This window comes from Cricetulus griseus, chromosome 6 (genome assembly GCF_003668045.3).
Source record: "Cricetulus griseus strain 17A/GY chromosome 6, alternate assembly CriGri-PICRH-1.0, whole genome shotgun sequence".
NCBI lineage: Eukaryota > Metazoa > Chordata > Mammalia > Rodentia > Cricetidae > Cricetulus > Cricetulus griseus.
This window is the reverse complement of record NC_048599.1, coordinates 137349190-137374600: the sequence shown is the minus strand read 5'-3', so window position 1 is coordinate 137374600 and position 25411 is coordinate 137349190. Positions and strand designations below refer to the sequence as shown.

At 46.6% G+C, this 25411-nt stretch overlaps 1 protein-coding gene and 1 pseudogene across 2 annotated transcripts in view; one reads left to right on the top strand and one right to left on the bottom strand.

Annotated features, from left to right (window-relative positions):
• Nucleotides 1–1124: 1124 nt before the first annotated feature.
• Nucleotides 1125–2011, bottom strand: LOC118237831 (annotated as a pseudogene).
• A 9620-nt stretch (nt 2012–11631) lies between these two features.
• The window catches only part of Camsap1 (calmodulin regulated spectrin associated protein 1), a 67802-nt gene continuing 54022 nt past the window's right edge, over nt 11632–25411 (top strand). For both annotated transcript variants that reach the window (XM_027422921.2, XM_027422920.2), the window contains exon 1: nt 11632–12106. In XM_027422921.2, the coding sequence (XP_027278722.1) occupies nt 11953–12106 (154 nt within the window). In that variant the 5' untranslated portion in view covers nt 11632–11952. The remainder of the gene's footprint in view (nt 12107–25411) is intronic.

The following is a 25411-nucleotide window of genomic DNA, read 5'->3' as shown; positions in this document are numbered from 1 at the left end:
GGTCCATCCATCACATGGGGTGCTACTCAGCCTTAACAGGAGAGATATTCCCTCCTACAATGTGAATTGACCTGGAGGAATCATGCTGAGTGACAGGAGCCAGACAGGTTTCCAGAGCTCACAAAGTCAGGACAGTTAGTGGAGTAGTGTGTTTCGTAGGGAAGTTTCAGTTTAGGAAACCAAAGTTATTGAGAAGCAAGATGGTGATGGCTGCAATGTGAATGTGTTTAATGCACTGGACTTCACAGTCACCACGAAGTCAACTTCCAACCTCAAACCACTTAGGCCCAAGGGATGAAAGAATGTAAAGATACATGTCATGTCTTTCAGTGATGCTTGGCAAGGAGGAGCAGAGGCCTGTCTTAGGGTGTTTCAGGGGACAACCTTCCTTGCCAGGTGGGTGCCCTGGAAGAAACCTCTAGTTGCCTGACCCTCTTTCTAGCTTCTTTCTGGCCAAGCTGGGTGACCTAGTACTCTGCAGTCTGGTAGTCCTCCATGGAGACAAGAATGGTGTCAGTTCAGATCAGCCCGTCAGGTTCCAAGCCCAGGATAGTTGGCAGAGACACCAAGATGAGTGATGCTGTGCTATTCATTGAGAGATACCTGGATGTAGAATACCCACCCCCTAGAGAGGTGCCCACAGGAGAATGTGTGATTGGCAGCCATGCTGAGGACTGAGGAGAAGCACGTCAGGAAGAGTTGTGACGCAGGCTCAGAAGCCTAGGTGGAACAGGCACAGAACTATTCTTACTCATCCTTTCCATCCTCTGCTTCATAGGAGCTGCCCGAGTCTCACAGGTCCCTGGAGGGAGGAAGAGCCTCCCACACACCCTACAGTGTTAGGCCATAACATTGTAAACCTTTGATTCCAAACAAGTTACAATCAAAACAGCTTGAATTTGCTTCCAAGGCTGTGCATCTTACTATGGGCAGGATTAACTTAGCACACAAGTCTTCCACATGGCCCCAGCACCTGCTGTCCACCTAGACATGGCCCCAACATCATCTCTCCCCTCAGCAGCTCTGGTTGGTTTGTTTGTTTGTTTGTTTAACAGGAAAAGCTTTATTTTACTTTTGGAGGACACACCAACATCTCCACATGTGGAAATACAAGGGGATTCTGGTCAAGCAGCCCCTGACAAGAGGGACATGGACATCATCAATCACTTTCTCCTATGGCAGAACGCAACCCTGCTCACCTCAGGGTTGGTCAGCAAGGGAATGGAGACATGGAGGTGACATGGTTGCTGGGGGCCTCCTAGCACCAGGCAGTTCTCTCGCCTATGTCAGCCATGGGCTCTGTCCAATTTGGGGAGGTCAACTTCAGCCAAGAAGAGGTCATGGGCTTCCAACCAAAGGTTCCAGTGAGGCCACTCTGGGCCTTGATGGAGTTTGCCGTGAGTCATTTACATCCAGGGTCCCCAGCTCCTAGATCTGAGGGCACTGCCAGGAACAGATCATCTGCTGTGAGATGGAGCCCAGGAAAGCTGGTACTTCAACCTAAAACTCTGCCATCCTGGATTTAGCTGTAAGTCCTCCCCGCCCTGAAATCGGCTGTTCTGCATCCTTAGGTAGAAGTTCCTATTGACAGCAACATCATAGGCAGCACGACCCCAGTCTTTTGTATCCAGCTCACTGTGTGTTTTCCCAGGCTCATAGGGATTTAGAAGCCAGCTTGGTCCTCCTCCAGCACCTGAAGCAGTTTGTCTTCCGTCACATCCATTGTGGGAGTGGTAGAGGGAGAGTGACAGATGTTGATGGAAACCTTTCCTTCCGAAGAGTTGGTCTTTATGCAGAAACCAGGCTGGGGCTGGTTCTGCAGATTCTGGCCTGGCTATCTGGGCTTGCTGGAGCTCTTTGGAAGCTGGCACAGCAGCTCCTAAAACCACAGTCTCAATCACCATCCACTCCGTGTCTCTTAGCTCTGGGGCAAGAACCTTTGAGTCAGCCATGGCCCCAGGAAAAACTCCTAGGCATCCAAAACATGGAGAACTTTTCCTGGATAAATGAAGCTGGCCTGCTGCAGGGCCTCATCAGATTCTTAACATATAATACTCAACCCAGAACCCTAAGATCTGTCCTGGGACTGGTCTGCAGTTCCATTATGTTGAAGGCATTGTCCTCAAGTCTTTTGGGTCTCTTGGTCAGTCCTATTTGGTTGATGCATAGAATTGTATCTGTTTTCTAAGAACTTTGAAATAGGGCCAGCAAGATGGCCCAGTGGATACAGGTGCTTGCACTAAGCCGGATGACCTGAGTGGAAGGAGGAAAATGACACCAGCAAGTTGTCCTCTAATCTCCAAATGTACAGTGTGGTACATGCACATCCTCATACCCAAAATTTAAAAAAAAAAAAACATGTTTGAGATATACTATTGTGTCATGCAATTAACTCTTTTGAAGTGTGTGATTCAGTTTTTTTTTGTTTTTTTTTGTTTGTTTGTTTGTTTTTCATGTTTAGAAATCTGTCTAGCAGGGCATTCCCACTGCATGGACCACCAGGCTGCAGTACTTCAGCTACTCTGAATCTGCTGAGTCAAAGTACATTTTCTGTTCTGGCTTCTCTCACTTACCACCAGCACTTAGCATGTGCCAGTGCTTCATTCCCTGTAGGAGATGAGCGATTTTTCACTAAACTGATGCCTTTTGTATCATCATAGGCCATTGGACAGTTGGACCCCAGTGTTTATCATTCATCCATTGATGGACATCTGACTGCATTGTCTCTTGACTGTAGAAAATAATGGTGCTGGTGTGTGGGTACCCATTCTTGTTTGATGTTCCTTCCACATTCCTACTAGACACAAGTGACCACAACTCGTCCTTTCTGTACTATGTACCCTTTGGATAATCTGGTAAAACCCAGACCTCTTCTGAGAGAATGCCACTCCCCTGTTTTGAGACCGGGGTCATGCTATATGGTACAGGCTGAATCCTCCAGCCTCAGTCTGTCCAGTAGTGCTGGGATTACAGATATGTGTCACTACACCTAGCAAATTAAAAGACAGTTCACTGTTCTAAATTTCTTTTTTGTCTTCCTTTGCCATGATAGAGATGGACTTTAGGGCCTTACACATGCTAAACAAGTGTGCTACACTGAGTCATATACCCAGCCCTGTTTTTTTCATTTCCATTTATTTATTTATTTGGTTTTTCGAGACTGGTTGGCTTGGAACTCGATCTGTAGTCCAGACTAGCCTCAAGCTCACAGAGATCCACCTGCCTCTGCCTCTGGAGTCCTGGGATTAAAGGCATATGCTATCACCACCGCCTGGACAGCCTTATCTTTCTAAAGATTTATTTGTAAGTGCCATCTGAGTGTATATATGTGCAGGAGACTGAGGCAGTTGGGTTTCTGGAACTGGAGTTAGAGGTGTTTTTGAGCTGTTATGTGGGTTCTGGGAACTGATCTGGGTCCTCTGTAGGAGCAACAAGTGCTTTTAACCACTGACCCATCTTACTATCCTATGCCAACCCCACATTAAGACAAAACAAAGAACTGTCAAAACAGGGCCTGGTGTGGTGGCGCACACCTTTAATCTCAGTACTTGGGAGGCAGGAGCAGGTGGATCTCTGTTACTTTAAGATCAGCCACAATATAGAGACCCTGCCTCAAAACAAAGAGAAGTCAAAATAGCACATAAAAATGTGCTGCTCTCTCATTTTTTTCTCAGTGTATGTATATATACAAGCGCAAGGCCAGAGGTCAATGTTGGCTGTCTTCCTTAGTCATTCCCCACCTTATTTAAAAAACAAAAACAAAGCCCGGTGTTGGTGGCACACGCCTTTAATCCCAGTACTCGGGAGGTAGAGGCAGGTGGATCTCAGTGAGTTCGAGACCAGCCTGGTCTACAAGAGCTAGTTCCAGGACAGCCTCCAAAGCCACAGAGAAACCCTGTCTCGAAAAACCAAAAAAAAACAAAAAAAAAAAACAAAAAAAACCAAAACAACAACAAAAAAAACCCCACTTAACTACTTTTTTTTATGTGTATGAGTGTTTTTCTTTTCTTTCTTTTTTTTTTTTTTGGTTTTTCGAGACAGGGTTTCTCTGTGTAGCTTTGGAGCCTATCCTGGCACTCACTCTGGAGGCCAGGGTGGCCTTGAACTCACAGAGATCTGCCTGCCTCTGCCTCCCAAGTGCTGGGATTAAAGGCGTGGGCCACTAATGCCGGGCTGGGTGTTTTTCGTGTATGTATGTGTACATGTGTTCCTGGTGCCTGTGGAAGCCAGAAGAGGGCATTGGATTCCCTGGAACTGGAGTCAAAGACAGTTGTGAGCTACAATGTGGGTGCTGAGGAATTGAATCCAGGTCACTTGAGCCATTGCTCTTGTCTTAGGGTTACTGTTGTGGTGACAAAGCAACCTGGGACTAGAATGGGTTTATTTGGCGCACATTTCCACATCACTGTTCATCACTGAGGGAAGACAGGACAGGAACTCAAACAGGACAGGAACTCAGATGCAGGAACTGAGGCGGAGGCCATGGAGGGATGCTGCTTACTGCCTTGCTCTCCAGTACTTGCTTAGCCTGCTTTCTCATAGAACTCAGAACCGCCAGCCCAGGGATGGCACCACCCACAATGGGCTGGGCCCTCCCCCATTGATCCTAATTAGGAAAATGCTTTACAGGAGAAAATGGAGGAAGTTTTTCAATTTAGGTTCCCATCTCTCAGATGACACTAGCTTGTGCCAAGTTGACATAAAACTAAGTCAGTGTCGCTCTTAACCACTGAGTCATCTCTTTAGCCCTTCCACCTTAGTTTATGAGACATTGAACCCGGCTTGCCAACTTAACTCACAAGAAGAAAATGCCTGAATAAACTTAGTGATACTCAAACTCTATCTAGTAAATACTTGTGAAAGGGAAATCGTCCTCAGAACAGGTGACAGGGAGCAATTCTGAATTCGGTGTCCAACCTGGTGTGTGCCTGATTTTTTTTTTTGTTTGTTTGTTTTGTTTTTGGCAATGTAACAGAGGCTAGCCTTGAACTTGCCATCTTCCTGCCTCAGCCTCCTAAGTGCTGAGATCACAGGTTGCACCACCACATCCAGCTTCTGTCTGGTTTTGCACACAGAATTATCATGAAGGTTTTGGTTGGAGACCTCAGAGGGGTCTGCACTGGAGTCTGCAACAGCCTTCCTCCCGACTCATGTCTCAGATCTAGCCAGATTTAACAGGAATGAGCCCGTGAAGGGGAAGGGGAGCCTGCTCTCAGCGGGCCACACAGCCTCTAACTAGCAGGAGCTCCAACTATACTTCAAACTGGGTGATGCTAGAGTTGTGATTATATGGGGAGAACTGAGAACACCTTAGACCCCCAGCTCCTGGGAAGAAGAATGACAGCTGTCCTAGTTAGAAGCAAACTGTTAGAAAGGCCGCCCTGCTCAGGGCCCTCAGGTGCAAGAGCCCCTCCAGGTGGCCTCTTCCCAGCTTCCTGTGGTACTGTCTTAACACTTCTTCAGAGCTTCCTGTTGACCAGGGTGGTATGGTCAGGGCTCTTCCCATTATTCATGCTGGGCCAGGGTGCTTTTGATTTCTCTGCACACGATTCTGATGCAAGGACCAGGAAGAGAGGAGTAGTAAATGCTGTGTTTGAGCAGGTCATGCACATCAAGCCTTCTATGGCTATATTCCCTTTGGGGGCATGGGCCATACTCACCATTGCCACAGATCAAGAATGGGCCTCAGAGCCACACTGCACCACTTTCTCCTGGGCATCTATGATGAGCCTGCATCCAACAGTGGTGATTTATGCCACACCAGTTCATACATGTTGTGTGTCTGTGTGAGGGTGCAGGACCAGCTTGAACCAGAATTTGTGAGAAGACAGGTCAGGGGAGCGGACCCTTGCTTGCCAGGCAGACTCTGGGACACACTAGAGGGTGCAGGACAGGGTTGCTTCTTCCTGCTCTGGTTGCAAGCTGCTGTGAGTGTGGGTGCGATACTGCCCACTGTTTGATAGGCACTTACATTGTATCCTGATTGAGGATTCAAAGATGCCTCCTTAGAGTCTGCTACCCTGACTGATAAGCCACCACTCTTATCTCCTGGAGTGAGTTTGTACTAGATGCTGGGTCAGAGCCTCTCCTTTCCATGTTAGACATGAGCACTGTGCAGAAGACTGGGCCAATGGCTTTGAGGGAAGATCCTTAAAAATGAAAACAAGCCTAGACAAGGGCTAATCTCTCAGAAGTCAATTTAAATACACAGCTCTAACCAGCCCAGTGTGGCTACTGTTCCTCTAGGCTCAAGTCCATTCTTCTTCCTCGTAGTCAGCTGCTGGAGCTCAAGGGACCTCGGGCTGTTCCTTGAGCCTAGGGCACCTCCTGTTGCTGGATCCTCCATCTGCTTGTTAGCCATGTGACCCGGTATCACCAATGACTCCAGCACATACTCTGATCCTGGTCAAACTCAGTAGCCCTACCTAAGCCTTTGCCCATGTTCGAGCCTCCTGTCCACTTGCAGGGTATCTCCCAAGGGGGATGGGAATGCAGCTGGCATCGTGTTCTGTCTCTGCAGCCCACACAACTGTCCCAGGTTTTTCCTTGACTAACCCATAGCACCTCTGCTCTGCCTCCAGTCTCACAGAACCAGCTGGTGCCCATTCCAGTCAACCTTCTGCCCCCACACCTCCTGCTTTCTCCCCTTCTGCTAAAGGAGGAAGAAGGAAGGCTCTGCCTGCTAGGCTTTGGCCCGACTGTATGATGCCAGTACTCTGCCCACCTGCCCAGCACTAGACCTTCCCACTACTGCAATGTGCCAGTGGGCATCCCAGTGATGTAATCTGGCCAATCTTAAAACAGACTTGGCTATCTGTACCTTCTGCAGTCCCCCAGTCCCAGCTCCCCTCCCGAAACTGCACCTATTGTGAGATTCTTCTGAGGAGAAGAAAGCCAACACTTTCCTCAAAAGGATAAGTCCCCAAAGACAAACCAAAGTTCACTGTGGGGAACCAGTGAATTTATTGGGCCTACTTACAGAACATGGGTACAGTGCTACTTATAAAAGTCTGGGACCCAGCTCGGTGGTGGTGGTGGTGGCAGCACACGCCTTTAATCCCAACACTTGGGAAGCAGAGGCAGGTGGATCTTTGTGAGTTTGAGGCCAGCCTGTCTACAGATTGAGTTCAGGACAGCCAGAGATAGAGAAACCCTGTCTCAAAAAAAAAAAGAAGAAGAAGAAGAAGAAGAAGAAGAAGAAGAAGAAGAAGAAGAAGAAGAAGAAGAAGAAGAAGAAGAAGAAGAAAGCAGCAGCAGCAGCAGCAGCAGCAGCAGCAGCAGCAGCATGGACCAAAGCAGATATATATTTTCCTGGAACCTGCTATGTAGACTTGGATTGCCCCTAATTCACAGAGTTCTGGGAGTAATGGTGTGAGACACCACACCTGATTTTGTAGCAGAAAGACTTTCCCCATCATGGATAACTTCCCATTGGCTGCAGAGATGGAGCTCTCCACCTTTAATTACCCAGCTCCAGTCTGTATACTCCAGCACCTGTACTAGGCCATATGCAATTAGAGTGTTATTACACACAAATGACTGGAGGGAGCAGCTGGACTCTCAGGTAAGGATTCAATGACCCTCCTTGCCCCTTCTTCCACAGCTGATCTGATGAACCCGGCAGCTGTTATGCTCAGAGGGCAGCACTGTATGACAGCACTCCATGCCTGCTCTCATACACTGTATGCCATACAGTGTATACATACTGTACCCTATGCCTCCGGGGACCTGGTCTCTCTGTTACAGCAACTGCATCCCATACTTCCTAGGTTCTCCTTTATAATAAGAGCAACCCCTGTCTTCCCTACTCTTCTGTTCACCTTTACCTCAAAATTCCTAAAAGGGGTTCATTTTGGCTCTTAACTTGAGGGGATTTAGAATCTAGCAAACAAATTCCTTGACACATTCAGTGAGGGCATTTCCAGAGAGATTTATCACAGGTGACACGACCTGCCTTGAATGTGTGTGGTGACTCAGATTGAATAAAAATGAGGACACGAGCTGAGCTCCAGCATTCATTTTGGCCATCTCATGCTCCTGCTGTGCCTCCTGCCATGATGGATTCTACCCTCAAACTGCGAGCCTCTAAGTTGCTACTTGTTAGTATTTGGTCATGGCATCAAAAAAGAAAAAAATAATACAGAATGTGAATACTCATTGTGGGCATGTTTGTCCCCTTCAGGCCTTTGTTTCACAAAAGTGCCTGTCAGAGATAGTAAGACACCACCCAAACCAAAAGTCACTCTCTGGGCTCCTGAATCAACTTCCCTCTTCTCCCCTGACTCTCCCATCTTGGCTGAGGACAATGCTTAGGCCCAAACCCCTGGACTTGGATAAATGGACAAATTCCTAGAAAGACACAGAGCACGGAACTTGACTGAAAAAACAGGTGATCTGAGCTGACCTACAGCAAGGAAGAAAGTTTGTCATGAAAAGCCATCTGTTGGCCAACAGGGTTGTTACACGGCCTGATGATCTGATCCGGAATCCACTGTGGAAGAAGAGATCTGACTCTGAAAGCCTTCCTCTGCTGCCACAAGTGCACCATGGCACACGCACTTGCATGACTCTCCTCACCACAAGGCACCCATTAAGACAAGACCAAGATACTTAGAAAGTTTGTACCAACTCTTCTTAAACTATAAGAGGGGCCAGGCATAGTGGCTCACATCAGTATTTTAACACTTTGGGAAGCTGAGCAGGATTACCATGAGTTGGGGGCCAGCCTGGCATACAGAATGAGTTTCAGACCAGCATGGCCAGTAAGGCCTTGCCTCAAATAGTTTTTTCTTTTTTCTTTTCTTTCTTTCTTTTTTTTTTTTTTTTTTTTTTTTTTTTTTTTTTTTTGGTTTTTTCGAGACAGGGTTTCTCTGTGTAGCTTTGAAGCCTATCCTGGCACTCGCACTGGAGACCAGCCTGGCCTCAAACTCACAGAGATCTGTCTGCCTCTGTGTCCCGAGTGCTGGGATTAAAGGCGTGAACCACCAACGCCCAGAATAATTTTTTTTTTCTTAAAGATTTATTTTGTATACAGTGTTCTTGTCTGCATGTGTCCCTGAAAACCAGAAGAGGGCACCAGATCTCATAATGGATGGTTGTGAGCCACCATGTGGTTGCTGGGAATTGAACTCAGGACCTCTGGAAGAGCCGCCAGTGCTCTTAACCTCTAAGCCATCTCTCCCACCCCTTGCCTCAAATAATTAAACCAAGTCAAAACAAGAACATAAAAGAAACACTCTCAACTTACTTTATTTGGCCAGTAGCAATCTGGTACTAACAAACCACTCACAGACACCACAAGCAAACTGAAGACTAGAATCTGCCATGAACACTCAACAGATAGCAGTGAACAAAGGTAGGTACATATAAAAAGGATTATGCTCCATGCCAAGTGGAATCTGTTCCAGAATGCAGGGGTGGACGAGTATCTGAAAACCAGCCAGTGTCATACACCACAGACAGAATAAGGATCTTTACATGACTAGCAGGTATAAAACAAAGCCCTTGACAAAAAACCCAGTTTCCAAACTGAATGCCTTTAATCCCAGCACTTAGGAGGCAGAGGCAGGTGGATCTCTGTGAGTTCCAGGCTAGCATGGTCTACAGAATGAGTTCTGGGACAACCAGGGCTGCACAGAGAAACCCTGTAGAAAAACAACTAACAAAACAAAAACCCCCAGTTCCATAAGGAAAAACACTGCACAGACTTGGAATAGATGGGTTTCCTGAGCTTGATAAGGAACACCTACTAAACCCCATACTCATAGCCAGTGCAAACTGGATGCTTCCTCCGGATCAAAATAAGACAAGGAATCTGCTTTTCTTTGCTACTCCACAGGGCACTGAAGGCTCTAGAATGAAAAGGCACCCAGGTAGGAGAGGAGGAGGTAAGGCAGGCTCTCTACCCACAGAGGACATGTCTGCATTTAGGACATCTAGAGACCCCATCAAGAAACCATCTAAACTGCAGAGCTGCAGAATATGGGGCCAACACACTAGACCTCCATCCCTGACCCTTTTTCACCTCTCTCTCATTTGTCAGCTTTGTCCTGCTACCTGCCTGGCATCACCCTACATCCCAGTCAGGCCAAGTTCTACTGTTCCAACCCCTTTGGTCCCATGCTCTTTTGCTCCTGGGGCTCTGGGCTCAGTGGCCTTGCTGTTTCTTCCACACTGGGGTTTAGATCAGCCTACTACAGCAACCCCAGTCTACTGCTTCCCAGACAGACTCACATCAAGCTGACTTCTTGCCCTTCTGCCCAAATGTTCCCCTCTCTTGTCTCTCTCTGGCTACCCAACCCTAACAAATTTCTTACTATTTAATTTTTGAGACAGGGTCCTACTATGTAGTTTTGGCTGATTGGAACTCTCTTGGAATGGATGGCTCTACGAGAGAAAGAGAGAGAGAGGAGAGAGGGAGGAAGGGAGGGAGGGAGAGGGAGACAGAGAAGGAGAGGGAGAGGGGTCTCATCTCAAATAGCGGAAGCCGGCCTTGAATTTCATCCAGATCCTCCTGCCCCCACCTCTCCAGTGCTGGGATTACATGGGATATCATGCCCAGTCTCATCCTCCTCTCGACCTGATTGCATGCACTCTCCTCTCGGCACTCGAAGTATGGGGTAACGGTTCCGCATCTATTCTACCTACTGCCTTTTTTTTTTTTTTTTTTTTTGGTAAGGGAGGCTCTGACAATGACAGGATGACATGTTACCCCGAAGCTTACAGATGGGGGTCAGTACGGCCACCCATACCCGGGTTCATGCTGCTTCCCACGGGCTAGTGCGTACACCGCCGGTTTTCCAGTGACATCTTCCGCATTGAGCACCCAAGTTTCACAAAAATACTCTTGTTTCTTTCAAGCACTACAATGCAGGCCACACGCGGCGTTGGTCTTAAGCATCCATTCCCCCTAGGCGCCAAAGCTGATCGAGAGATCATGCCAGTGCCCATCTGGGGTGGGGAGTGGGGGCTCGCGGTTGCTCCAGACTCCGACCGCTGCTGGGGTTTTCCTCGGTCTGATCTCAGGTGCAGTTCCCGAGCCGCGCGCACTCTGCCTTCCTGGGCGGCGACGTCTCGGGATCCTCGTCGGCAGGCACAGCGCCCGTGCAGACCCTGAAGGTGCTCGGTTCTCAGGGAGTAGGCCTTGCCCAGAAGTAGAGCGAACCAGTCGCTGAGCGCGGGCGTGAAGCCCCATCAACCCGCCGCGACCGAGATTACTCCCCCAAGTCGCTGGGAGACAGGCGAGTCCCCGAGAGAGGATACTGCGCCTGCGCAGGACCTGGCTGGGGGCGGGTCAGGGGCGTGTCCACCGTGGCAGAAGAAGAGGGCGAGGCTGGGTGGACAGGCGTGTCTACTGCGCTTGAGGATGAAGTAGAGGCGGGCCGGGGGCGTGTCCACGGCTTCTGAGGCCCCGGACTGGGCGAGGTTAGAGGGGCAGTACCCACTGTACCAGCCCAGGACGCGGGCTGGGGGCGGGGCCGAGGGTGTGTCTAGAGCGTCTGAAGAAGGAGACAGGTACTGAGCTTGCGGGGAAGAGGGCGGGGCGTTGGGGGCTACGGGGCGGTGTCTACTGCGCCTGCGGAGAAAGGTGGGGCTGCGGGAGGTGCCAAGTGCGCCTGCGTGACGCGGCGGCGGCGCGTTAGCTTCTACCCGTTGGCCGCCGCCTCAGCTGCCGCTTCTCCGGGACCGCGCACGCGCCGCGCCGCCGCCGCCGCCGCCGCGCCCCCGGCCCGTGCCGTACCGCGCCTGCCCGCGCTTGTCTTGGCTGCGCTTGCCTGCCGCCGCTCCCCGGCCCGCCCGGCGCTTCTCGGCCTCGGCTCGGCGCCCGCAGCATGCAGCAGCAGCCTGGGTGGCGGCGGCGGCCGTGAAGCAAGTGCCGTGCGCCCGGGCGGGCGGCGCGGGAGGGCGGCGGCGTCTTTGTTGCGGCCGGGCCGCCTCGGCCTTTGTCTGCAGATGGACGCGGGCGGCCGCTCCGCCGCCGAAGGCTGGAGGAGGATGGAGGCGCCGCCGGAGGGCGCTGACCTGGTGCCGCTGGACCGCTACGACGCGGCGCGGGCCAAGATCGCAGCCAACCTGCAGTGGATCTGTGCGAAGGCCTATGGCCTAGGTGGGCGGGCGCGGCGGGGTCCGGGGCCGGGGGATGGGATTACAAGGGAACGAACGGGGAACTAACTGGGTTCCGGGATGGTCCTAGAGGAGATCCGACGGGGCACGGACTGGTGTCGGACGCGACCGGGAGATGTCGGACGGGTGCGGGAGCCGGGGGATGATGGGACCTGAGGGAGGCAGACCGGGGTCGGTCTGGGGCGGGGGATGGGACCAAAGGGGGATGCAATTGCCGTGGGATGGGACCAGAGGGAGACAGACGGGGAACGGATTGGACCAGGTATGACACCAGAGGGGTCAGAAAGGGGACTGACACGCCGGGGGATGAGACCAGAAAGGGTCGGACGCTGGACGAACCGGGCATGGTGTAGGACCAGAGGGTATCCGACGGGTCTGGGGGATGGGACGCACAGGGGAAGGTCTGGAGACAGGACCGAGGTTGGCAATGAGGCCGGTGTCAGGGCCAGGGCGCGCCTTCCCGTGGTGTCGGTTCAAGACTTGCTGTCCTGGCGGCGGCCCAGGTGAGCGAGCGCTGAGGTCGCCCAGTGTCGGTCCTGGCACGGGACTGCACTCGCGTGTCATCCATACTCTTGAGTCTCGGATAGGGTGGAGGGTGTCTGTCTGGTGCAGTGTTATTCTCTGGTGCTCTGTGTCCAAGAAGGACTCTTCTTGTGTGAGTAACCACTGCCTAGCCATCTCTTGATGGCCAGAAAGTGGCCAGAAAGCTTAGTTTGGGTAGTTTGAGGCTCAGACCAAGGGAACAAACCCGGAGTCCCAGCCATTCTGGTTTGTATATTATTAATTTTGACACTTAACCAGAACATGAGCTGTTGGATACTCCTGAGATAAATTTTGTGCAGAAACCATCTTGATTCCCTTTGGTTAATTCCTGTTGTGAAGAACAAGGTAACCTTGTGTTGAAACCCCATTTATGAGGCCTAATATGCTTAGTGGATTAAGGTGCTCTGGTTTGGTGCTCTGGGAACTTTGCAGGCCAAATAGTGTTGGTAATGAGTTGACAAGAGCCTTGTCTCAGGATTAAAACTAAGGATTAAATACTTGTGAATCCCCCTAATTTGAAGCATAAATTGTCCTTGTTCTGGCAAAAACGTTACAGACTGGGTTGCTGGGATAACCGTCCCAGGAAGGGGTTAGGTGACCCCTTTTGAAAACTTGCTAAGCAGGTGTTCTCTGACAGTGGACTGTGTTGAAGTGCTTCTCCAACTAGTCATAAGGACAAACATGTTTTGTGAGTTTGGGGATTAAATAAATTTATTTTCAACTTAATGCTATGGTGAGGAAGCAGTTTTTTTTTTCAGTTTTATAATTCTTGGTCACTGTTTCTGTTGAGTTTTCAGGTTTTGCATGGTGGTAGAGAAGCATGTTTTTAATATTTAACACTTGGGAGAAACCCTGTTTTGTTTTTTTTGTTTTTTTTTTTTTTCTGTGTTTTTGGAGACAAGGTTTCTCTGTGTAGCTGTGGAGCCTGTCCTGGAACACAACTTTGTAGATCAGGCTGGCCTCACAGAGATCCTCCTGCCTCTGCTTCCTGAGTGCCACCTCTCAGGCATGTGTCACCACCTGCCCAGCTAAAACCCTGTTTTGAACCCCCCCAAAAAAACCCCCAAAAAACTAGAGCAGATATCGGGTGCCTAGCCATTGTTCATATCTACCATTGTGAGCTCCATACATCCTTCCTTACCACCATAAACCTTTGCTTGCCATGGCTCTAAGTTGTATCATTCAATTTTTTGTTTGTTTTTTTGAGACAGGGTTTAGCCCTGGCTGTCCTGGAACTTGTTCCATAGACCACTCTGGCCTTGAACTCGGCCTGCCTCTGCCTCCTGAGTGCTGGGATTAAAGGCATTTGTCACCATCGCCTGTATCATTCAGTTTTGTTTGTTTGTTTTTTTTGAGACAGTATCTGACTTGGTATTTCCCATTTAGACCATTCTGACCTTGGTTTTTTTTTTTTTTTGTTTTTTGTTTTTTGTTTTTTGAGACAGGATTTCTCTGTGTAACTGTTCTGACTGCCCTGGAACTCACTTTGTTGACCAGGCTGGTCTCAAACACACAGACCCACCTGCCTCTGCCTCCCGAGTGCTGGGATTAAAGGTGTTTTTAATCCTTTACTGGGTAAAGGATTTACTGCTGGGTCTAGATGATGTTCTTAAGTTCATTTTAGCTCCTAGCATTCTTTTGCCCTGCTGTTTAGTATTTAACCAAGGTTAGACTGCCATGTGCCATTGTCCTACTCACAGATGCTAGCTCGTTTCTAGATTTGGGTGCATCCTTGTGCACATCTCCTAGTCCTAAGTGCAAATTTGCACTGCTATGTACATGCATATTACCTTTGTGCTGGGAATGGACTCAAGGCTTTGGTAGGCAAGTACTCTTGCTGAACTGCCTTCTCTGTTTTTAAGGTTGGCCGTGTGGAAATAGTTTTCTTAGACTCTGTTTATGTACATTCTAGTTTCTTTACCAGGGTATGTTTAGTTATGTTTAGCCTTAACATTCAGCTTGGGGTTTGTAGTATCTAGAGATGAATTTTCCTTTCTTGTTGTTGGCACCTGACTTAGTTTAGTTTTATTCTAATACTAGAGTACTCATGAGGTCTTGTTGCCTCATCAAATAATGGAGCAAAAGGCTTTAAGGTTTTAGATTTGGTATTTTGAGACAGGGTTTCTCTATGTATCAGCCCTGGTTGTCCTGGAACTGGATATATAGACCAGGCTGGCCTGGAACTCACAGTGATTGCCTGCCTCTGAGTGTCACAATGTTCAATTTTAGAATTATTAAGAGTGCTCATTTGAGAACTGGGAGGAAGAGCAGGACTGAGGATCACCAGTGGGGCCTGAGCCTGGGTGACCCTGTGACCTGAGACAGGGCCCTCCTAACAGGGTGTTAGGAGGTCTAGTTCCCTTCCATTCATTGTGTAGATGAGAAAGTTTCCATTCTATACTCAGCTTTGGCATTTGGGAGATGCCAATTTATATGGCCATGCTGGCTGAGCTGGAGAGATGCTTATGGTGTTCATATCCTGGTATGAATTTACCTCTACCAGTATCTTCCAGGAATCAGAGTAGGGAGGGGTTTTGGCAAAATATAAAGAAAGGGACCCCACTACCATAAAACTCAGATCTTATTCCAGGGGTGAATCTTTATCTCTGGCAACCTCCGTGTGCCTCTCAGCTTAGGCTACTGTTCACTGGTCATGCTGCTGTCCATTTGGACGCTTCCATGGCAACTTTGATTGGGAGGGTGGTCATAGGGAAAGGGTCTTGTATATTTTATATGTTACACACTTTCTGGTTAAGTCACGAAGTGAAACCAGTTTTTCTTCTGTGTAGGAGTTGAGAGTGTGGTGGATCTGTAGGGCTAGCTACTGGAGACTCCACTGTCACTTGCCCCGGGATCCGTGTCCCTGTACAGGCTGCTATCTGTAGTGAGTCTCAATCTTTGGAGCTCACCCTAGGCCTTGAGCTTATGGTTATGAAGAAGCATTTTCTCCAAATTTATTCTGCTCTCGTGCCACAACCAAGATTTGGGGGCTGTCCTGTACTTCTATTTTTAGGTTCCTTCTCTTCTTTTTCTGGCAACTCTGGCATTACATTGACAGTCTTTTAGTTATTTTTTAGGAGTAACTTATTAGGCATGCTGAAAATTGTTCACTTAAAATTGTCTGCAAAGAGGAGCAAAATCTGCTTAGCTGCAAGAGTGTGGTAGCATTTGTGTGAAACCTGCAATAAATTGATATAGAAGTTCAAAGAGGTGATTTGAAGGACCATATATTTTACAGGATGCTGTGCTAGACTAGGGCTGCGGCAGCTCTGTCTTTTGCTTCTGGTCCATTTGCATTGTATTTGTGCCCTTAGCAAGCTCAGAGGTATTTAGGCTTTGGTTTCAGGGGACAGCGGGAGAATATGAGTTTTTATCTCTCAAGGACAGTGGAACACACAGGGACCGGATGAGAAGACTCTCAACTGTTTGCAAAGAGATTGCTCTGTGGCTCAGCAGAAACTGATTTGTCCTTTTGCCCCAAGAGCTGAGCTGTCCTGAATCCTAGGCCCAGTCAGGAGTTCACCCTTCTCACCTTACCAGCAGCAGGAGACTAGGAGTCACCACATTGCCAGAGTTATGGTATTGTTTGGTTTAGTGGCATTAGGTCAAAAGGAGTCCACTACTTGGAACCCCTTTCCATAGCTCCAGAGCTGACTGGGACTGCTCACTGCTCCTTTCTTTTCCTGGACTGGGCAGGTTTCCCTGGAAGCAGTCCACTGCCTGGGCCCAGTTCAGAAGTGTTACCAACTTGTTCTAGGTCACAATTTGTTCAGATTACTGGTTCATGAGTTTAGATTGTGGATTTATTTATTTTTATTTCATGTGTGTGGGTACATTGTCTGCATGTATGTCTGTGCACCAAGTCTGTACCTGGTGCCCATAGAGGCTAGAAGAGGCCATCAGGTCCCCTGGACTGGAGTTAACGTACATGATTGTGAGCTCCTTGTAGATGGTGGGAATTGAACACCAGTCCTCTGGAAGAAGAGCTCTTAAGCACAGAGCAATCTCTCAGTCTCTAGACTGTTGTTTCTAAATAGCCTTTTGTTATTCTTGGCAAGTGAGTTGGGTGTTTCTGGGTGGGAGGGTCTAGGAGTCTCAAGTGTTTGCTGAGCATGATGCTGTAGGGCTGCTGGCTGGCAGTGGTTTCCATGACCCTTTCCCTACAGGGCATCTAGAGAGCCTCTTGTCTTCTGGCTTTGGTATCTCTGCAAGATTGGGGTCCTGTCTCTTACATGCACTTTATTGTACACACCTGCAGAATAGAATGCTCAGGTGCTTGTTATGTTCTGTGGGGGAATTTATGTTTTTAGAGTTGTGCTTATACATGTTCTCCTTCCTGGCCTGATGCCAGGAATTAAATACTAATCAGAGAATGAAAATCTGTCTTTAATCTCTTAGCTAATCCTTTGTTTGACCCTACAAAGGGTTAGCTGCTATTGTGTTTCAGAATGTTAATTTTGGCTGTACATTCAAATGGCTTTTAATACTTTCAATATTTCCTTCCTTCATTCCTTCCTTCCTTTCTAAGGAGGAGTGATTGAGACAGGGCCTCACTCGGTAGCCAAGGCTGGCCTGGAACAAATGTGCCATGTTTCTTGTGTTGATTTTTGTTTCCAGATAGCCCTATAAACTTTAGGTATGCTAGTGCCCTCTCTACCTCAAAGCTGCACTGTTTAATAACTTGGATGCTGCCAACTTTCATATTGTCTGAGGATGACCAGCATGGAGCCAAGATTACTTTCATCCAATGGCTATTGTGTGCTTAGCTATTTTTTGCAGTATAGGAAATATAAAGGGAGAAGGCACATGGTTGTTGTTGTTGATCAAAATCCTCATAGGAATAGTGGAAGGGTTGAAGATGACTACTTGGGACTGAGAAGACAGCCCACACAATAAAGTGCTTGCTAGACATGAGGCTGGGGAGATGGCTCAGATTGCTAAAGTGCTTGTTAAACAAGCATGAAGACCTGAGTTGGAGTTCCAGAATCCATATTTAAAAAGCTAGGTATGGAGCTGGAGAGATGGCTCAGCAGATAAAAAGTGCTTGCTGCCAAGCCTGACAACCTGAGTTTGATCCCTGGGACCTACATAATGGAAAGAGAGAACTGACTACTACAGGTTGTCCTCTGACTTTTACACATATGCTATGGCATGCACAGGTATACATAAACGCATATGAATGAATATTTACTATTATTATTATTACTGTTTTGAGACAGGGTTTCTCTGTGTAGCTCTGGCTGTTCTAGTTCTCATTGTGTAGACCAGGATGGTCTTGAACTCAGAGGTCTGCTTGCATGCTGGATTAAAGATGTGTCCACCACTGCTTGACATAAAGTAACTTTTTTTCTTTATTTATTTATTATGTATCCAACATTCTGCTTCCCTATATATCTGCACACCAGAAGAGGGCACCAGATCTCATAATGGATGGTTGTGAGCCACCATGTGGTTGCTGGGAATTGAACTCAGGACCTCTGGAAGAGCAGTTGGTGCTCTTCCACCTCTGAGCCATCTCTCCAGCCCCAAAGTAACTTTTAAATATTAAAAAAAGTCAGGCATGGTGGTGTATGCTTGTAATCCCATGCTGGGGAGGTAGAAATGGGTTCTATGACCAGCCAGCCTGGCCTACTTTTAGGCTCCAGGTCAGTGAGGGAACATAGAGAACAAAAGTGAATGGCTCTGAAGAGTGGTGAAGGCCTGGATAGCCCCTGAGAGCAGAGAATGGGTATCTGGCTGCACCATTGTGTAGCAGCCAAGTGATCTTGTGCATTGAGTAGATTAACTATGCTGAAGGTGTAAAGACTGACATAGTTGGTGATTAGTTTGGAAATAGTCTGGGGCCAGGTTGTTTATGGTGATCCTAGTGTCATTGGGGATTTCTTTGATGTGTGTGCCTGGGAACGCTTGAATAGGAGATGGTTTGCTGAGAGCCTGGGAATGTACTTTGAGAAGATGTTACCCAGTTGCTACAGTTTCAATGGGTCAAAATTAGGTATATCAGTAACATTGTCTTATAACCTGTGGGAACTGAATGGAGCTTTGAAGACCACCCATGCAAAGACCTGCAAGGAGGATCTTCATTTACCAGAGGAGCAGGTGTCACAGGTCAGGTGAGGAAGAAGAGGTACTCCTTTGAGGGGATCTGGAATGCCCCATAAAGAAGTATGTCTTCTAGGCAAGGGCAGGGAAGGGGAATGCAGGCAGGTGTGGGTGCAGCTTGCTCGAGCACAAGCCCAGGCAAGTGGAATACAGAAGCTGAGATTAGCTTGGACAGAGGGCTGAGTTTCAGATCTGGGGATGTCTTCAATGACAAATTGGTAAAGCTTTGCAGGGGTTTACTGATGGACTGTACTTAAGGACAGTTTCTGAGGAGGAAAGAGATCTGGGCTTTTTAGCAGGGCACAGTGGGTGCTGCTCACTATTTACCAAGTGGATACTTACTTTGGACCTTTCTTGGTGTACAATTTATATACAGTAAAGCACTTGTAAGCCTACAGTTAGATAAAGTTTTGGTGGTGTGTCTCCTCCAGATTCCTCTAAGTGTCATTCTGGCCTTCCAAACCTGTTTCCTGCCTGGTATTTCCTATCATTTAAGCACATCAAGCTTCCTTTACTTCACACAGTGTCTTTGAGATTCATCCATGTATCTTATGGTGTACAGGTGTTTGCTTAGTAATAGTATTCCATTGTATGGTTAGCCCATTTGTCTGTTGCTGAATATTGTTGGGATGGTTTCTAGTTTTGAGATCGTATGAAAAAGCTGCTATGAGCATTCATTTATGTGGGCAGATATTTTTTATTCATCTTAAATAGGTGTAGGATTAGTGGGTCATGAGATAATGCATGTTTAAGTCATCAGAAAGTACGAAGTTTTCCAGAGTGGCTGAGTCATTATATCTCATGAGCACTGTATGAGAATTCCAGTTGTTCTGCCTTCATGTCAGCACTTGGTGTTATTGGTCTTTATACTTTTAGCCAGTCAAGTGGGTAGACTATGCCATCCTGCTGTGGCTTAGTATGCATTTCCCTGATGACTAATGAAGAGGAGCCTTTTAAAATAGGCCTTTTGTGCATTTAAATTTCTTCCCATGTAATAGTATCTTGGACAATATAAGAAAAATTAAATTATTTTGAGGTTTATTAACATGTAGTTGTAAGACATTCTGCAGAGGTCCTGGTTGTCTTTACTCAGTTTTCCAATGGTAACTTTTTTTTAAAAAAAATTATTTATTTTTATTTTATTTGCATTGATGTTCTGCCTGCATGTATGTCTGTGTGAAGGTGCCAGGATCCCCTGAAACTGGAGTTATAGTCAGTTGTGAGCTGCCATGTGGATGTTGGGAATTGAACCTGGGTCCTCTGGAAGAGCAGCAAGTGCTCATAATTGCAGGACCTTCCCTCCCTCCCCTTAGACCCTCCTGTTACATACACTTTCATGGCCGCCGGCCTTACTTCTGGCTGTTGCTGCCCTTCCTTTCTGGATTTTGACTAGATTTAGCCTGTTGACTTCACTGCTTATACAAACAGTGCAGCAGTGCCACCTTCCCTGCAGCTCCCAGGTGCTGATAGTTTGTATTTTGTTTCTTTGTTTGTTTGCTTGTTTGTTTTGAGATGAAGGCTTATGTAGGCCAGGCTCAACTAAATTTACAATGTAACTAGGGATGACCTTGAACTTCTAATCTTCCTACCTCTACCCCCTCAAAGCACTGAGAATACAGGTGTGTGTCATCATTCTGGGTTTATGTTTTCACATTCATCTATTTCAGTGTTTGAAAAGTTTCCTTTGGTGCTTGCTTTTATTTCATTTGGATTGCTAGTAAAATACCATAGCCTAGGTAATTCAGAAATGATGGAGATGTATCATTTACAGTTCTGGGGCTTGGAAGTCCAAGTTAAGTACAACAGCAGATCCTACATGTGTTAAGGCTATGGTCCTCATTCCATACCCAGCACCCATAAAACTGGGTATTGTGGCACATACTTGTAATTCAGGTAGAGAGGCAGGAGGATCAGGAGTAAGATTATCCTTATATACAGCAAACTGAAGGCCAACCAGAACTGCATGGGATCCTGTCTCTGTCCCCACCCCACATTTAAACATTCTAACACAATACAAGCTGAGTGTACCAGTTTGGTGCGTACATGCTGAGGAATGATGATGGGAAATGTTCTGTATTAAGCTATGACGTTTCTATAGGAGCAGAAAACATTGTGTCTATAGTAAAACCACATTTTCATTTATGACATACAGAAGCCTTGAATCTAAGGTGAGGTGTTTCAGGTTATATTTGTTGGCATTGTGTGGTGTGATGGCATGCACAGTGTGTATGCTGTGTGTTCAGAACTAAGACTGAGTGAAGTTTCTTGATAAAACATGAGTGAGCACAGCTAGACATCTTGGATCCATGATGCATTTGATTTTGAATTGGCTTTTGGTTGTTGTGTGTTTGGAAACCTTTTACTGTTACCATTTACTTCTCCAGCTCCCACATTCAGTTATGTAGCCCATATGAGCTCAAGACCTACAGTGTAAGAAGCTGGGGCCTAGAATATAATTTATTTTGGTGAATGTTTGGGCATGTAGCAGAGATCATTTAAAACAGCTTCTTGTTCCCCTCTCTTGTCTTCCACTCCTCCTGTTTCTTTTGGCTAAGCAGACCTTTCCTTAAGGCTCTGCTGACCATGCAGGAGGTCCAGGTCCATGTGCCACTCCTGTCTGGACCTCATACATTACATTATAGCAACATCTCCCATTTCAAAATCCCTAGCCCTGTCCCATTCATCAGGACACAGTCAGAACTGGATGTGTTGCCCACAGACCCTAGGGATAGAACAGTGCAGGTGAAAATGCCATTCATACCTTGAGCATGAATGGGTAGAAGACTATCAGAATAAGAAACTAATTAAGCCAGTTATTTGGGGGAAGAGGACTAGATTGTGAGGTGATGAATTGAGGGCTTTAGTTTTCCAGTCCTTTCTGTAATCTCTTAACATTAATCCTTTTCAGTGGTACTTCCCTCCTCTCCTTTTGTTCATATTAACAGGTTTGTTTAAGAATAAAATGCCCAGGAGTTCCCAGATCCAGATGACTTTCAGAAAGAGGGGGAGGAAACCCTTCTCTAGCCTGAGGATTTTCTATCTGGTATCACTCTGTACCTCCTCATGTTTGTGTATTCCCTACAGCCAGCTTCTTCCCACCAGCGTGGCTCTGGGCTTCTGTAGACTGCAAGTCATGTGGACCTAGATTCTGTCATTCTGTCAGTAGTGGCCTGGACTTTGTGTGCAGATAGTGTGTGCTGGCTGTTGGTGTCCTTGCTGGCTATGTCTGGTAGCCTTGTCAGTTGCTGATGAAGAAGTGCCAGTTTTCATGCTAGTGAATTTGTATGTTTTCTTAGCTCTGTCAGAGTTTCATGTGCTTTGAGTCTAGTTAGTACTAATACTAAGGATTTTACTCTGTCTTCAGTAGTTTCTTTTCTACTTTTTGTTTGTTTTTCAAGACAGGGTTTCTCTGTATATGGCTGTCCTGGAATTAGCTCTATAGACCAGGCTGGCCTCTAACTCACAGAGATCCACCTGTCTCTGCTTCCTGAGTGCTGGAATTAAAGGCCTGTGCCAGCACTGCCTGGTCTCCTTCCTACTTTTTATCAGCCTTCAATGTACTGTAGTCCCCATTTAGCTGTTTTTCACTTGTGCAGTGTGCTACTTCGGTCTGAAAATATTTGATGGAAAAATCCCAGAAATGATTCCTAAGTTTTAAATTGCATGGCAATTTGAGTAGCACAGTGGTTCTCAACCTTTCTAATGCTGTGACCCTTTAATGTAGTTCCTCATGTTATGGTGACCCCCAACCATAAAATTACTTGGGTTGCTACTTCATAACTATAATTTTGCTACTGTTATGGATCATAATGTAAATACTGATATGCAGGATATCTGATATATGACCCCTGTGATGGAAGGGTTGTTCAGCCCCCAAAGGGTTCTCAGTCTATTGGAGTGGCATGATTAATCACATGCTGTCCTTCCTGGGATCTTACAATTGCTTTATTAAAAGTTGAACTTCATCAGTTACGTCTGTTTAGGGAACAGGAATAGGGTTTGGTACTACTCCAGTTTCAGATGTCCATGGGTGTCTGGAAACCAGTCCTGGTAGAAATGATAGAGGGTACTGTAATCCTTTCTGATAATGTAACAGCTACTTAAAGAAATAAAAGATTTCTTCAGGAAATCCCATGCAGGAGGAGAAGGATGTACTGAGAAGAATTAATCTTACAGCTCTGATCATTTACCTGATACTTATAGCTAATCCAACACTGCCTAGTTCCTGGCTTTCCTTTCTCTTTTCTATAAAACTGTAATGTGGCTAAAGGGAAGACTGAGAGAAACAGATCTTTTCCCTCCCTTACTTCCATATAAAACTTACATTTTCATCAACCAATTCCTGTCTCAGTTTTTGGTAGAGAAGCCAGAAGAGTTTGCTAACACCATCTTCTTATTGGATACTGTTTGCATATTTTGTGTATTTTTTTTTTCTGCTCTGTCTCTGGGCTGTATCCCTAGTCATAGTGTATCTATTTCTATTTTTATTTTTTAATTTGTTTTTCTATCCTTTATCCCCTCCTTCTCTCCTTCCCTCTGACACTCCCTTCCTTTTCTCTTTGAAACTAGGTCTTGCAGTGTTAAACCCAGGCTTGATGCAAACCGGTTTATCTTGCTGAATTAGAAGTGAATTTCTTATATTTTTGGTTGTGAGCCTAGCCTTTAATGGCTGAGCTATTCCTCCAGCCCAGAAGTGAATTTCTTGTGAACAGCATATTGCTGTGCTGCTTTTGTTGTTGTTTGAGACAGAGTCTCTCTGTTATGTAGCCTTGGCTAGTCTGGAACAAATTATGTAGAGCAGGCTGGCCTCAAACTCATAGAGATCTGTCTGCTTCTGCTTCCTTAGCACTAGTATTAAAGGTGCGCACCACCAGGCTTGGTTCTGGTGTGGCAGCAGCCTCGTTTGTACCATGTATCAATGAAAACTCCAAAGGACAGTCTGCTAAGTTATCACATTACTCATTTCTGCTGCTTTTTCTTTTTCTTTTTTTTTAAATAATTTATTTAACTTTATTTTATGTGTATTGGTGTGAAGGTGTCAGATCTCCTGAAACTGAAGTAACAGACAGCTGTGAGCTGCCATGTGGATGCTGGGAATTGAACCCGGGTCCTCTGAAAGAGCAGCCAGTGCTCTTAACCGCTGAGCCATCTCTCAAGTCCCTCTGCTGCTTTTTTTTGATGCTCCATTTTCTTCATCCATTTTCTTTTTCTTTGGAGAACTTACTTTAGCCATTCTCATAGTTATTTTTTTTTAAAATTTTACTTACTTATCTTAAAAAATATTTTATTATGGGAGGCAGAGAGGCAGGTGGATCTCTGTGAGTTCGAGGCCAGCCTGGTCTACAAAGTGAGTTCTAGGACAACCAGGACTGTTTCACAGAGAAACCCTGTACAATGATATATATATATATATATATATATATATATATATATATATAATTATTCATGCACGTGGATTTTTTTGCTTGCATGTGTGTTTGTGCACCATTCCCCTGCTTTGTGTACAGGAAGGCCAGAAGAAGGTGTCAGATCTTCTGGAACCAGAGTTACAGACAGTTATGAGCCACTATGTGGCTGTTGGGACTCACATACTCTGCAAAAATGTCCAGTGCTCTTAACTGCTGAGCCATCCTTCCAGCCCCCAGTTATTTGGTTGTGTGTGAGAGATATAAGATGCGTGTGTTTGTGTTTGCCAGTGTGTGTGTGGTGTGTGTGTGTGTGTGTGTGTGTGTGTGTGTAGGTCAGAGACAACTGAGAGAAGTCAGTTCTCCCCTTTTATTATGGTGGATTCTGGGGTGGAACCCACCACCAGGCATGTCTGCAAGCACCTTTGCATATTTACAGCACAGCTTCAGATGACAGTCCCGCTGCCATTGGAATGGGAATTCCCTCCAAGTATGCCTTTCTTCGGCTTCACAATTTTCTTTTTAGCTTTACAAGTTTGAATATATGTCTTGGCTCAGATTCCTTTGGTTTTCCTGATTCATGGTTTGCTTAGTGTCAAAATAGGTTGGTATCTTTCACTGTATTTGGTACGTTTTCAGCCATTAATTTGCTCTGTACTCTCCTTGCTACCTTCTTCCCTGGGACTCTGGTGCTCAGCAGCTCTCCTATCACTCCCTGTCTTCTTCCTAATTCTAGTCTCCTTCTTCTGCCTGTGGCTCAGATTGGATGGATGCTGTTGATTTAACCTTAAAGTCAGCAATTCAATTCTCTGTCCTCGTCACCCTGCTGTTCAGCCTGTCCAGTGAGTTTCTAAATGTCTGTTACTCTACTTTTCATTTCTATATTTACTACTTTGGAAAACTTTCTTTGCTGAACTTATCTAGTTTGCTTCAGAGTTTGTTACTCCTGCGATCATTTTGTGCTGGCTGCTTTCAAGTGTCAGAGATGTTTCTACACTTGATGCATCTTGATGTGTGTCAGTTGGTCATCTTCCTTGAGTGGCGATTTCAGATGATTCCTGATCATCTTGGTTATTGCATGAGGAGCCAAGGCCCTCACTCTTATTTTAGCAGTCTCCTGTTGGGTTTGTCTGCAGCCTTGAGCTTCATTGTTGGCTGTGGTTCTAGTAGGTCCTGTGCCCCAGCCCTGTGCTCCTGGTTCAGTCTACTTATCGGGCTCCTTGCTGCTGTTGCTTAAG